This window comes from Dinoponera quadriceps, unplaced genomic scaffold, assembly GCF_001313825.1.
Source record: "Dinoponera quadriceps isolate SergipeBrazil2010 unplaced genomic scaffold, ASM131382v1 scaffold8292, whole genome shotgun sequence".
NCBI lineage: Eukaryota > Metazoa > Arthropoda > Insecta > Hymenoptera > Formicidae > Dinoponera > Dinoponera quadriceps.
This window is the reverse complement of record NW_014562263.1, coordinates 7177-21022: the sequence shown is the minus strand read 5'-3', so window position 1 is coordinate 21022 and position 13846 is coordinate 7177. Positions and strand designations below refer to the sequence as shown.

Sequence of the window (13846 nt, the reverse complement as noted above, 5' to 3'; positions counted from 1 at the left end):
GAGAGAGAGAGAGAGAGAGAGAGAGAGAGAGAGAGAGAGAGAGAGAGAGTTTCAAAATGTCACGATCGTTCCTCGGAGAGAATTTTTCCGGATGATCGAAGAGAACGAGCGAGACGCGCGTTCCTCGCAGCCTTCTTTCGTTTCGTCAGTCATACGGAAGGGTAAACAGAGAATAGTGGACTTACATTCGGCATTTAATAATCGAAAATTCGAAAGATCGCTCACAGCTAATTGACGCGATTAATTGCATTACGTAGAAATTATCATTGACTTTAGCGGAACGTTCGACTGTATCGAAATAATTTTTGGCGAAACTCGCCGATGATTGTTCAAAGTTTTTTTCACGCGCACTCGTCGTCGTTCGTTTTCATAAAACTTGTATTACTGGCGAGAGAGAGAGAGAGAGAGAGAAAGAGAGAGAGAAGAGCAATTATTTGTACAGCGTTTACAAGCAGTAGTACCGGCTTCATTCTCGTGTGTGTGACGAATTCTTACAGCTTGGAAAATTAGAATATCTCATTGTATTGTAAAAGCGTAAGAAAACATTGAAGGAACACAAGGATTTTTTTTATTTATAGGAATACGATGATCAACGATGAGAGACGCATTTTTATTTACGCCCGCGTAAGATCACTCGTAGAAAAGAATTGCATTAGAAGCCGCTCCAGTAGCATAAGTTCTATCGTAAGTCTTACGTTACGAGAGACGCGACAGTACTGAAATCGATAGCAGTCACACGATTGATCAGCGCTACAGAAGCGAAACGTGCCACGAGTCCTGGGGTGTTATCTCCGGTCGTCGTTCGGTGCTGTACATAACGTAGAGTATATGTACATACACTGTGCCTTCCCAGCTTCCCTCCGTGGTGCAACGTACCTCGGGTAAACATGCGCCACGTGCCAAGCTCGTTTCGCACGAAAAAATGCCTCCGGAGCTTTGTACTACAGTAATATACGATACTGTGATAAGAGTTTAACGCAGGTCTTTTTTTCTTCCTTTTTTTACGGAAAACGCGTTGCGAAGCAAGCGAGACGAGAGAGAGAGAGAGAGAGAGAGAGAGAGAGAGAGAGAGAGAGAGAGAGAGAAAGCAACAAAGTAAGACACGTTCGCGTGTGTATATAAATTCGGACTCGAAAGCTCGTGATAATTCGACAGTGAAAATGCCGCACATCGGAACCAGGCGACATGATGTATACGTTTATTTCGCAAAGATTGTTTGTTCTCGGCCTTATATCCGTGCTAGTCGTCGGTGGGAAATAGAAAAAAAAGAATGGTTCTCGTTTCTTTTCCTTTCTCTTAGAATGTCGCTCGATGCGTACATATACATATTTTCTGCGTGCACATACATACATAGTATGTATTTACAGCCGTATGCTTGCCTTTGGATTTCCCGATGTGCAGAAATTTTCCGCGCGACAATTGTACATGAGTCACGTACGCGAGCGTCCCCCCTTCCCAATCTCCCCTTTTTTTTTACATACTTTGTAGGTATATAGATTTAACTTGAAAGATGGAAAGAGCGTACAGTGTTCAGAACATTTAAGTACATAACGATGTAATATGTACCAGTCATACGTATTCGTTCACGCCATACACGCATACATACGCGCATACACACATACATACATATATACATATGAACATACATGCATACAAATCTACATAGACACGTTACACGTACACGTATAGACATACAATCGACTGATTGACCCGTAGGTTTTTCGACCATTAGTTTACTTTCGTACAACCGCTTTTATCGTGGTGTAAAAGTGGCAGTTACTTTGTAATAACGATCGAACGGATGATCTTGCGAGGAGATTGCGAATGATATATATTGTGATGCGTATACGCCGCTTGAGAATATATTAATATGTATACAGAGACGTGTATACAAAATGTTCATAGGTAGCTAGTTGTATATATTGCGTGAGAGAGAGAGAGAGAGAGAGAGAGAGAGAGAAAACACGAGAGTCGGATTAGATCATCGGCGAAAATAATGGTAACGATGATAAGGAATTCCGCCGACAGATTGTTCACTTTGGACGACTCCGTTGTTGCTTTTGCGTAGTCCCCTTTTCACTGCCTTCGTACACGTTGTTGTGGAGGTCGAGAGATCCGCCCCTTTCGTCGCAATTAAACGCCGAGCGTGTACTCGTGCATCGCGCGCGCGCTCGTCTTTGGTATGTGTTTTAAAACGTTGTTACATATACACACAAGCTGGCTTACAATTTACGAGACGCCAAGCCGGGGTGAGGTTCGCGATGGAATCCGATCGGAAAACAAGTTATCTGTCGAGTTATCCCGCGTTGCTATCTCAAGATGCCGACATTCGTCGGAATGATCCCAACGATCGGTGAAAATCGGCGAGAACGATCTCGCGATCTTCGCGTGTTTAGAGCGCTCAACGTCGTCGAGGCATAAATTACAGCACCCGACTACTTTCCGCGACCGAACGTACCGATTCGCGCGAGCGAGCACTCGCGCGCCTCTTTGTGCTCGCCGCATCGCCCTTTCAGCCGCGTTGAGAGAGAGAGAGAGAGAGAGAGAGAGAGCGCGTCGCCGCGCGTTAGGGACAAAAAAGCGCTCGTGAAGGCGCACTAAAATTAATAGCAGGACCGTCCTGCGACGTAAATACCGCCACAAGAGAGCGAGCTCCTTCTCTCCGCGCAATGCGGACTCTGGTGTGTCTAAATGGGAGTGCGTAACTTTTCTCCTCTATCTCTTGGGAATACGCGTACAGCTATCGGGCGATGTGAAAATTCGAGGGAAAGCGCGAAACTTTTCGAGGAGAGGCGGAGGTGTACGAATGAAACGCAACAAGTCGGTGGCGAACTTGCAATAATAAACTCATCCTTTTCGCGATCATTGGAGAGAAAAAGACGAAAGAGAGCGAGTACGGTGCAGTTTGTTGTCACTGTTCGTCTCGCGGATTCTTCACTTTTCGACGTTTGGTCTCCTTGCGAGTCGAAGATCTGCGGAACATCGTTCTTTCTTTTTTTTTCTTTTTCATTCGACGGATTTCGATGGTTTTTATGGCATGTTTGTGCATATAGAGGGTGCAGTATCTGTGAACTGTATCGACAAATTTATAGGGCAAATTCTATGTTGAAAAATAAGTAAAGTGGTTTCTTAGTGAACATATGTCCGTAAAAGCTTGGTTTTCGAAATATAGCCTTCAGAAGATGACTACGATGAAAGAAAATGTTACGATAAGCGGGTTAAGAATGCTAATATAATACTTTTTTTTACCTGTTTTTGAAGATAGTGCTTATCAATTTTGATATTTTTGTGAATGAGCTAGACGGACTGCTTCCAAGAATCCAATGGGCATGCGATAGCGTTAGAAATAATGAAGCAATGTTCGAACGTGTGCGCGCGTTTTTACTTCATATATGTTAATTGTGCATTGATAAGGGAGATAGACATGTTGAACAATTTTTACAACCGTATGCGTCTGGTTATTTATTTGTAAAACACGATTTAATGAATAAAATATATCTTTTCTAACGGAGATTGCGGCAACTATGTCTCAGAAACCAAGCGTTTGAAGACATATATTTACTAAACTTTTACTTATTTTTTTTTTTACGTAGAATCTATCCTGTTTGTCGGTGAAGTTCAGGTATATCTTGTATATATACATTGTTCATACTGCATGTATTGTATACATTGGCCACGTCTCTCATAACGTCGTTAATCCCGTTGGCATTCTACACATTGCTCTGCCTTTCGTTTCTTTCGAGCGATCGTAAATACAAAATATTATTTATAATGACATTTATACGCGCATAGTATGCGAAGTGCGAAGTGATCGCTGCGGATGACTTTCATCGAAGTTTCATAGCGTCGTGAAGTTGTTGAGAACGAAAGCCTACGTTAATTTTCATTCAAGCGTGCTCTCATATGCAGACAATGATGTGTAACGTACGTTTTCGCGATGAGAGAGAGAGAGAGAGAGAGAGAGAGAGAGAAAGAGAGAGAGAGATTGCTCAACGATGGAAGAAAGATCGAAAATATAAATATTGTGTATATTCATAAATTACATGGGACGTTTTTAAATTACGAAACCAAAACGCAGACATTCACCGGCACGATGCATGAGATTCCCTTCTTTCGTCTCGTCCTCTTCTTTTCTTACTTTTTTCCCTCGCGCCTTTACGACCGCCTTTCCCGTTTCTTTCTCTCTCGAATTTCATTCGCGTCGATCGCGCGAATTCTCGACCGTCGAGTCGAGCGAACGAGCTGATAATCGCGCGTCTTTCCTATTTCGTCTTTTATTTTTGTCATTCACGGGTCATTCGTTCGCAATCAACATCCCGACATGGAAAAAAATCCAAATCCCGAAGTCGCGCTTCGGATTAACATTCGCTCTCCTCGGTTATCTCACAATAAAGAACACTCATTATCGCGCCAGCAAAATAGAATGATGACTGTCGTTTACTCGACGCGCGCGTCAAGCAAGACTGAGCTTTTCCCGCGATGGAATAATTTATTTTCTCACCGTTTATTTCCTCCAACCGTTCTCGGGATCTGCCCGGAGAGCGCGTGACGATTACTTTCGCCAATAAAGCCGGCCACGTTGTCGTTTCTCTCGAGCGACGCGACGCGACGTGACGTGCCATTATTCAGTAAGTAATAATCGGGAATAATAACGCTAATATTAACGACCGAACGACAATTAGAGCCGTTTTCTAACGTCACTCTTTAACCATCGGCCGACCACTCCACGTGTTTGTGGGCTGGGTTTAATCCTTAAACCATAGACATGCAATACGAAAGTTCCTCGTTAGCGAGATTAGATGCCTTCGAGTCGAATCTCACTTATTTGATAAATCGAACGCCGCGTTCAATGGAAATCTACTTGTTAGAATCATCGTGCGAATGACGAATTGTTTCGCTTGAATTCTCCGCAGCGCTCGGATTGAATAGATGATCATTTCGAAGTAGAAAGGAAGGGAAAAAAGATACGCGATATATGAGAGAGGTGAGTTCGTCGGTCTGGCATTCGAGACACGAGTGTTTTTCTTTTTTTAATTGCCGACTAAAATCGCGCGAAGGAACGAGTGAAGGCAGCTAATTTCCCTATAAGGACTCTACGTCTGTGAAACATAGTGCCTTTATAGCCGTTCACTGTTACATTAGATTAGTGTTTTTAGAGCGAGTTACGACTAGCGGTGTTATCACGCGTGTCGGTAAACTACTGTTGTTGATAAGTAACCTAAGCGCTTCACATCGGCATCCCTGACGTTATTATTGCTCGTTCTCGGAAACGAAAAGAAGAAAAAAAAACATGGAAACATCGAAAGCCCCTCTGCTCGTACGTGTCTTTCCTCCTCTTACCGAATTCGTATTTGATCCTCTCTCTTCTGTTCTTGGTTATTGTCGTGCGATTTGAAAAATCGTTGATGTACACACCGGATGGGCTGAACTTTGATAAGGAAAAAGAAAAATCAGAAAAGAATAAAAAAAGAAAAACTTTCTTTCGAGAGACTAATTTAGACGCGATAGTCGCGAATTGCCGCAAATTTCCTGCCGTGTTCCGCGTCCTTCCGTCGTGGGTACACCTTTACACCCGTTTAGGATGTAACGAATAAACAACTAGTGCCTTACACACCACACGAGGGATACTGCGCTTTTCGGATGTTCGAATAGTCGGAGAGTAGAGAGAGAGAGAGAGAGTGAGTGAGTGAGAGTGAGTGAGTGATGCGCTCTAATACGGATGATTCAGACGTTTCCACGGTCGGTTTTTTCTCCGATTACGCACTCTCAAGTTACGATCACGCGGAATTTGATTAAAAAAAAAAAAAAGAAAAGAGAGAAAAACATGCCGTTCTTTACCGTCGGAGAGGAAAAAAATATCTAAGAAATAAAAAATATTTATCCGGCGGACATACTAATAACATATTATATTAATATAAAATATAAATATAATAAATATAAAAATATGTACATGTTTTTACACTGAGAAGAACTTTTTCAAATGAGAAAATATACATGTTCTTAAATATGTAGCTTTTCATGAAAGCAATTGTTTATTCTATTTAAATAAAAGAATTTAGATTTAAGTAAATATGATATTGGTACCACCGAATAGATATTTTTTTTTATTTTGTCGATATCTTTTCTCAGTGTATTATTAATGATTCGACAACCATCTTGTGGTACATCGTCGAATGTTACGATTGAGCGACGTGTCGCCGGAAATCGGTATTGCGGTATCTCGTCGACGAATTTCGAGGCTCGAGACGACTCGACCTGAAAAAGAATGAATGCACCTTTGCGATCTTGCATCCTTTTTTAGTCACTTGCATCGGATCGGGAAGGAATTCCACGAGAGTCATTGATACTTAATACGTCTTCTAGCTGATCTCCAATGACCCGCTAATGTGTAGAATGATAATATAATATTGCCGAAAAATACCAATTTTAATTTGTTTACTCTCTTAATTTTTAGAATGGAATCTCACTCGAAACAAGTAAAAAGTGGCGGTATTTTTATTCGAAGCGATAATGACGATATTGCTACTCTAAATTGCAAGAGTGAGTGTTTCACTCACAAGCTTATGAAGCTGGGACAGATATACTTCGTTTTATATCGCTGGAACAGTTATGCTTCGATTTTATTTTGCCTTCGAGGCTTCTTGCTGATGATTTTCGCAGTTCTCTTCTCTTTTTTCTTCAACGGCAGTTTCGAAATTCGTCGACGCAGTGAAAGGACGATGCGTACCGTTGCTGGGACCGTGCGATTTCCGACTCGCGCGGAGTGACAACGAGCGACTCGGAGATGTTATTGTTTGTTCTTTTCACATTCACGTTCACCGACGTTCACGGATCAAAGAGCCTTCGATCGGGCGCCACAACTCATTTTCGAATCACGCGCAATAAAACACGCAACAAGGTACATACATATATGTACATATGATAAGCATGTTAAGTGTCGAGATACGAGATGGGAGTGCAACGACACAACGAAGAACCGAGAAGAAACGAAACGACTACGGCTGTATATACTGTATATAAAATAAGGTGTGTACGCAACGTGTGCACGCGTGCGCATCGCATATATTATACATATAATTATGTATATAAATATAAATATATATATATAAATAAATAAATAAATATATATATATATATTTATTTATATATATTATATATATTTACGTCGTCGGCGATGATAATAATAATAATAACGAATGATTAGTAACTAATAATAATAATAATAAAGTAATAATAATAATAATGATGATGATGATGATGATGATGATAATAAAAAAAAAACAGATATCGAGTATAAGTGCGATAGCGTAACGAGAAATAACGATATTATTAGGTACCTCCCGAGAACTCACAATATTATTTTCAATATCATTGTATTCAATTCTGAACGAAGTAACACGCTTTAAGTGACGACCGTGTATCGAAGATCAAGGAAATCCTCTCCACTCATTTTTACGAGAAGAAAAAAAATATATGAAATTGCAAATTTGTACCCCGTGGTGTTGTCAATGATCGTCCACCACCAATCACGAACACCAAGTCCTCACGTGCGAGTCTCGCCTCGCACTCTACTTTCCTCTTGTTCTAATACGCATCTTCGTATCATTGTTACACCATATAACATAATTATGCCAGATATTGCTCGGCAAATAACTTGGTTGGATATAAAAACTCCCGAACAGGTGGATTTATTCCGGTCGAGTATATTCTGAGAGAGAGAGAGAGAGAGAGAGAGAGAGACACAATCAATAGCGTACTTTTTAAAAGAGTTATTATCTGACAAGATCCGTCGACAACGCGATAATGGCAGATTTTCAGTTTCTGAATGTGGTCGTGTATGGTTTAGGAGAAGGAGGAGAATATCGGGATATATATGAGAGATGAGGAAGGAAAGAAAAAGGATACGAACGCTTTAACACACGCTTTACGGTAGGTACGCCGTAAACATCGGGTGATTAAATCCCGAAGATTCCTGCGGAACGCTCGTCAGAATGTATGACGGTTAAATACGTCTCAGGAGACGGCAACGAGTATTTTCCGCCCGTTGAAAAAGAGAGAGAGAGAGAGAGAGAGAGATGGTTAGCGACACGGTTCGCTACGTAGTTCATTCGCCGCCGACGCTGCTGCGGTTTCCCGGGTCGTTTATCACACCTTCGAGGCTTTCTTATACTCTTTTTTCCGTCTTTCCACGCAAGAGACCGTAGCAATTAATGCGTCTTCTCTGTTTTGTCATACGTTTTATTTGTAACATTCGCGTGACGATGACGATGTCGACGAAGACGGATCGCATGTCTCTCGCCGTTCATCGCGTGCAATGAAACGCTCCTACGTGTGTGGTGACACGTTACAAATTAATAAATATCTATGATGACAAGTAGTTATATTTACTAGAGGCGGTGTGCGATTCGGTCGATAAATAATGAACTATCATAGTGTTACACACAGTCGGTTGATTGAAAGTCGCAACACTTTTCCTCGATAAGTTTGGCGATACATCCAATAAGAAAATGTATCTGCTGAGAATGATTAAGGAACAAATTCTTCTATTGGAGAGGGATACGTCACGAGATTTATCGAGAAATGAAATTGCAATCTTTAAAGCTCCGGTATAGTCACTGCGACGATCCTCGTTTAATGACGTCGTTTAATGACGATCGAGATGAAGTTTCATGCAAAAACAACATTGAGCAATAAAATCGATGATCGATGTTTATAGTTATTATTTACAGATCGATAAACATCGTCATTTACTCTGTAGAAATCACACAGAAATGAATGATACGAAGCGCTTCATTTGACACACTTTGTGTCTCTTAGATACAATGAGTCGTCTGTGTCTCCTCTTGGTGCGTCGGCGTCTCACTTCTTCTCTTTGCTCGGTATTAGGAATGATAGCAGCCCACCAACTGAAAAAATAACCAATTATTTATTTAAATACTCCGTGTATATATATATACATGAATTTTTAGCTTTAATTCTATATTAAATATTGGAAGTTGCATTGCTCCAGAAACTTCTCGCCGATCGTACAAAATGTTGCACAGGCACACTTTTATATACAAGTATTATATATATTTATATTATATATACGCATACTTTGTTATATTGTTTTATATATTTATTTTTTATATTTTTATATTATATACATTTTATCATGCAACTTTTTACTATCCTTTAAGCGATATTCGAAAGTGTCGCGTCTTCATGAATTTAGATATATCAGCGAGTTTTTTAAAACCAGCGACAAGATCAAAAACATGGCACTACTAATCGTCCTGGAGCTGAACTTTGTACCCACGACCGTGTACTTACACATGACGATACTAGCTAGCAAGAATATTGGCACTTCGCAGCTGAAGTCTAGCAACAAGGCGAACACCAGATTGCTGACTACCGCACCGGTCCTTCCTAAGCAAACCATCATGGATACAGCGGCAGCGGCCACATGTGTAGGGAACGTGTTGACCGCCACACCGGCCATCGCGAAATTGGACATGGTCACCATCAGTGAAAAGACACACATCACCACGAGGACTTGTAGCGAGGAACTTACGAAGTAGACACCAAAAGCGGCTATGCCGGCCAGAAACATCGCGATCACTGAAAAAAGAACGTCGTTCTATTAATATTTTGGTCAGTAGAGTAAATCGAAAAAAGGAGAGAGAGAGAGAGAGAGAGAGAGAGAGAATCTTCCAATAATTGAGTGTGTAAATAATTCTATTCTACAAGTGTATTATTATAAATAGAAGTATTGTTATTGTTTTTCTATTACTTTAATTTATAAATCAAAGTCAATTATTTAAAATTAAAAGAAATAACTTAAATAACTCTTAAACGACACAAAGTAAATAAAAATAGTTTCAGACAAATTTAAGAATTTAAATTATTGCTATATTCCTGTTTTATAAATAAATAAATAAATATTCATAATAATTTAGTTAATTTATATCACTATATATGTGTGACATATACAAGTGATATATATTAAAAATATATAATATTATTTAGCACATGCTGCCACCAAAAGCGCGTTATTAAACATTAGCAATGGTACTCACTCGGTATCGTTCGGCGGTCGACTTTATTCGCCAGGAACCCGGAGATGAGGTTCCCCGGTAAAGAAACGGCATTGATCGTCAATGCGTTGATGAAGACTCGCTCGTCTATATTCGGTTTACACTCCTTGGCGACTCCGTCCAACGGGAGGAACGGTTCATCCGCAATAGTTATATTCAGCGACTGGGATATGTCGCGAATCAGCTCACAGACCGTCGCCGACGCGTTCGGATGCAATTGTTGATAGTTCTCGAAGCGATTGAACAGTTCTGGTATCCAAAGACCAAAACCGTAGTATCTGCGGTGGAGAATATAGATTCGATTACCTTGCGCTAATGTTAAGACATAAGTATCCTTTTTGCGTTAAAATTTTAAGCAAAATGACAAAATCAATCTCGGTGTTAAAATACTATATTGCGTGTTTAATCGATTTACAATTTATAAAAGCAGGAAAATATATTTCCCCAAAAATATCGCATGACACTGAATTCTTTTTCTTCGAGTAGAAATTGAGAGGTGATTCGTTCTCAAGTCGAGAGGAACTCACCCGAACATATTCGAGGTGTAGATTGTCCACAGAATGATGGCGTATTTCAAGTACGGTGGTGATACGATGGTACGCAATTGCCACCAGATATTCTTCACCAGGTCCGCCAAAGTCTTGAAAGAGGACGACGATGTCTCCTTTTTTTTCACATTTAACACGACGTCGGAGAGTAATTGCTTCACCTAACGAAGACGTGTCCCGTGTTAATCGAAGCAAAATAATTGAATGTGACCACGATATAGTGTGGATCGACGAAAGAAATCATATCGAAAGAGATCCACATTGCATCATTCGCACTTTCGAATTTTTGAGCAAGATTCACTCACCGGATACTCGCATTCGTCGCGTCCGGTGTTGACCGCGTAGATCTTCCGTAGAATCGCGAGAGCCTCTTCAGTCTCGCCCTGCGACACCAGGAATTTCGGGCTCTCGGGATACTTGAGGAAGATTATCATGGCTATAATGAAAGTAGGCACACTGATGAAGGCGAGGAACATCCTCCAAGAATTATAATGAATGCCGTAGAACTCGAAGTTGATCGGCAACGGTATGAAGATCCACGCCAGACCTAAATGGATCAATGGTCTTAAATTAATTAATATTCCCCTATACGTTGTCGTAATATAAAAGTGTATAGTCCAATCATTTAATTATGCTGACGGGACAAATCTTCTAAAGTCTGATGAGTCAACAATCGTAGATTAAATATAATTAATATTTCATAATTACTTTATATTTCTTAATTAAATAATATTTCTTAATTAATCAATATTAACATTTCTTTACGCGTTGTCGCAATATATATGTATAATAATACACAGTCCAATAATTCAATTATGTCAACAGGAAATTTTTCGGTGACTAAAATGTCGATTAATTGAAATAATTATGCTTATATTAATAATGTTTAGAGATTCTTCTAATTTTTGTAAGTGGAAGCCGATCAAAGCGGACATTGACAATTTTCCTATGAAAGCGCAGGTATTTATCCATTAAGTAATATATCCATGTATTATCTCTCTCTTTTCTCTATTGAAAATCAAAAGGAGAAGATCTTTACCGGGTAATATTAACCAAGCGAGAGGCCAGAAGAAGCCTAGGAAGCAGACGCTCTTTGTTTGATACTTGTCTTCGTGAAACTCACTGAAGTACGTGTATATCAGCGTACCAGGTGCGCCCATTCTACAAAAGAAAAGAAAAGAAAAGATGATAATGCCATTGAAATTGAAGATCGAAACAGTGTCATAATCGTTCTTATTGATCGTTGCGTGCTTACATGAATCCGCTCATGATACGAAATATCAGGAATAGATTGTAGTTTTGCAAGAAACTTGCGATTATTGTGAGTATACTGTCAATGAAGAGAGTCAGTAAGATGATATTTCTTCGTCCGTAAACACCCGCGAAGATTCCCCAGAACAAAGCGCTAAATACGCAGCCTGTGAAGGGATCACGGATATAATCAGTCATTAGTTAATTCTTTACTTTGGAAGAAAATGGCTTACGTCCATTTAATGTTTAATTAAGAAAAATCATTTTTTTCTCTAGTAAAATCTGAAGAATTCAAGATTTGCTTCAGATTTTTTAGCTCAACTCTAAATTTCATTGTCTTAATATCTAGATTTCATTGTCTAAATCTCTTTAAAATTAAAACGTTAATCGATATACTTAAACGACACGAAACATGTCATTTTGAAATGTTTAGAAAGTTTAAAATCTCTATACTTGAAACCCGAAAATATGGATGTTGACTATTTTTTTCCAGAGTGCTGTGTGTATGTGTGTGTGTGTGTGTATGTTATATCTACATATCACATATTATTCGTACATAATATTTGTACATTATTTGCGACGTTATCGATCCGATCTTGTCTGTAATTCAAAGAGAGATCATCGATTTGCATCTTATTATGTATCGCGTTGCATATTCGTTGTATATATTTATAGTTATATTTCTCTGTCGTGCGAAGATCGGATCGACGCGTGATCACATGACGCTCGACAGATTTGGGATTGCTCGTGAACTATTACTTGATTTAATTGTAAATCATTTCGATGACCGGTGAAATTTAATTGCGAGTACGTAGCGTGAGTCACCACGTGCGAATAGCCCGTCGGACGAAATCTTACGCACTTTGTGACGAACAGCGCATAATTCATCGTTAGAATAACGACGGACGTTATCACGAGCGAGATAAAAGGTATAAGAGAATAAGAGGATAAATCAAGCTTCCGCGAGCTAATTACTTTTCAGAGTGGCTGTCTGTAAAACACTTTTAAGTCATATGTTTCCTACCGAAAACGTGAGAATGCGCAAATGTAAATTGAAATTAATAAAATATCATAAAATACGTAGATCTCGTACGACTCACCTCCGAGAAACGCGACGTTCAGTAAACCCTTTTCCTCCGATCTCATGTTAAAATCACATTCGGCCGACGGCAGGATGTACGCGTTTATCCCGTATTGCAGGCCGACACAAGTGAACAGCATGCCGCATATCAGCAGGAACGTATACTGATATTTTCCGGTACCTGCAGACGAAAATGAGCGAAGGTAATTTATCGAGGTCCTTGTTGCTTATTCTGTGTTCTTTCGTGGTACTCGATTTATAATTAATGATTTAAAAATTATCATATAATTATGAATAATTATATTGCAATATTTAAAGCTCTCGCGATGTGATTAAATAAATGTTTCATTTGCCTTTCAAATTAGCGCGACGTGCTTCATGGATTTATTTCGGATGTTTTGCGAACATTTCAGACGCTAACTCGGAAGTCAAATCAAGCTAATTATGAATAATTATCATATGATAATTAATTACGATTTGCTGCATAGGCATGCTCACCATTGTCCCGTTCTTTTATTCTTCCCATTTCTTTCTGTTCTAGTCGTTTTATTTATATATATTGGGTGAGTGCAAAAGTTCGTGCGGAGGTGCAATAGATGGCGTTAGAAGCGGCGTAAAGTTTTGTCATTAATACCGCCATCTCCGTAAGACATATCGTTGGAAAGGTGACGTGTGCAGCGTTCATTTCAAACAAAAGAATTTGTGTAGATACGAACTGCTTCGAGAAAGATTACTTTCAAAATGAATCTCGAAAAGGTGCATTTATGTTATGCTTTACGAGTTTCGGAAAGGAATAAACGTTGCAGCAGCCGTAAAAAACATTCAAGAGGTTTATCAAGATCAAGCACCAGCTAAACGAACTGTGGAAAAATGGTTTGCGAAATTTCGCC

General features: G+C 39.5%; 1 protein-coding gene across 1 annotated transcript; it reads right to left on the bottom strand.

Moving 5' to 3' along the window:
- Nucleotides 1-7710: 7710 nt before the first annotated feature.
- Nucleotides 7711-12912, bottom strand: LOC106751088 (synaptic vesicle glycoprotein 2B-like). The gene is made up of 7 exons (XM_014631867.1): nt 11880-12912; nt 11664-11785; nt 10930-11171; nt 10604-10785; nt 10059-10354; nt 9313-9600; nt 7711-8906 (listed from the first exon to the last, which is right to left on the bottom strand). Exons 1-7 carry the CDS (start codon nt 12071-12073, stop codon nt 8860-8862), a joined length of 1371 nt encoding a protein of 456 aa, XP_014487353.1. The 5' UTR covers nt 12074-12912; the 3' UTR covers nt 7711-8859.
- Nucleotides 12913-13846: the final 934 nt, after the last annotated feature.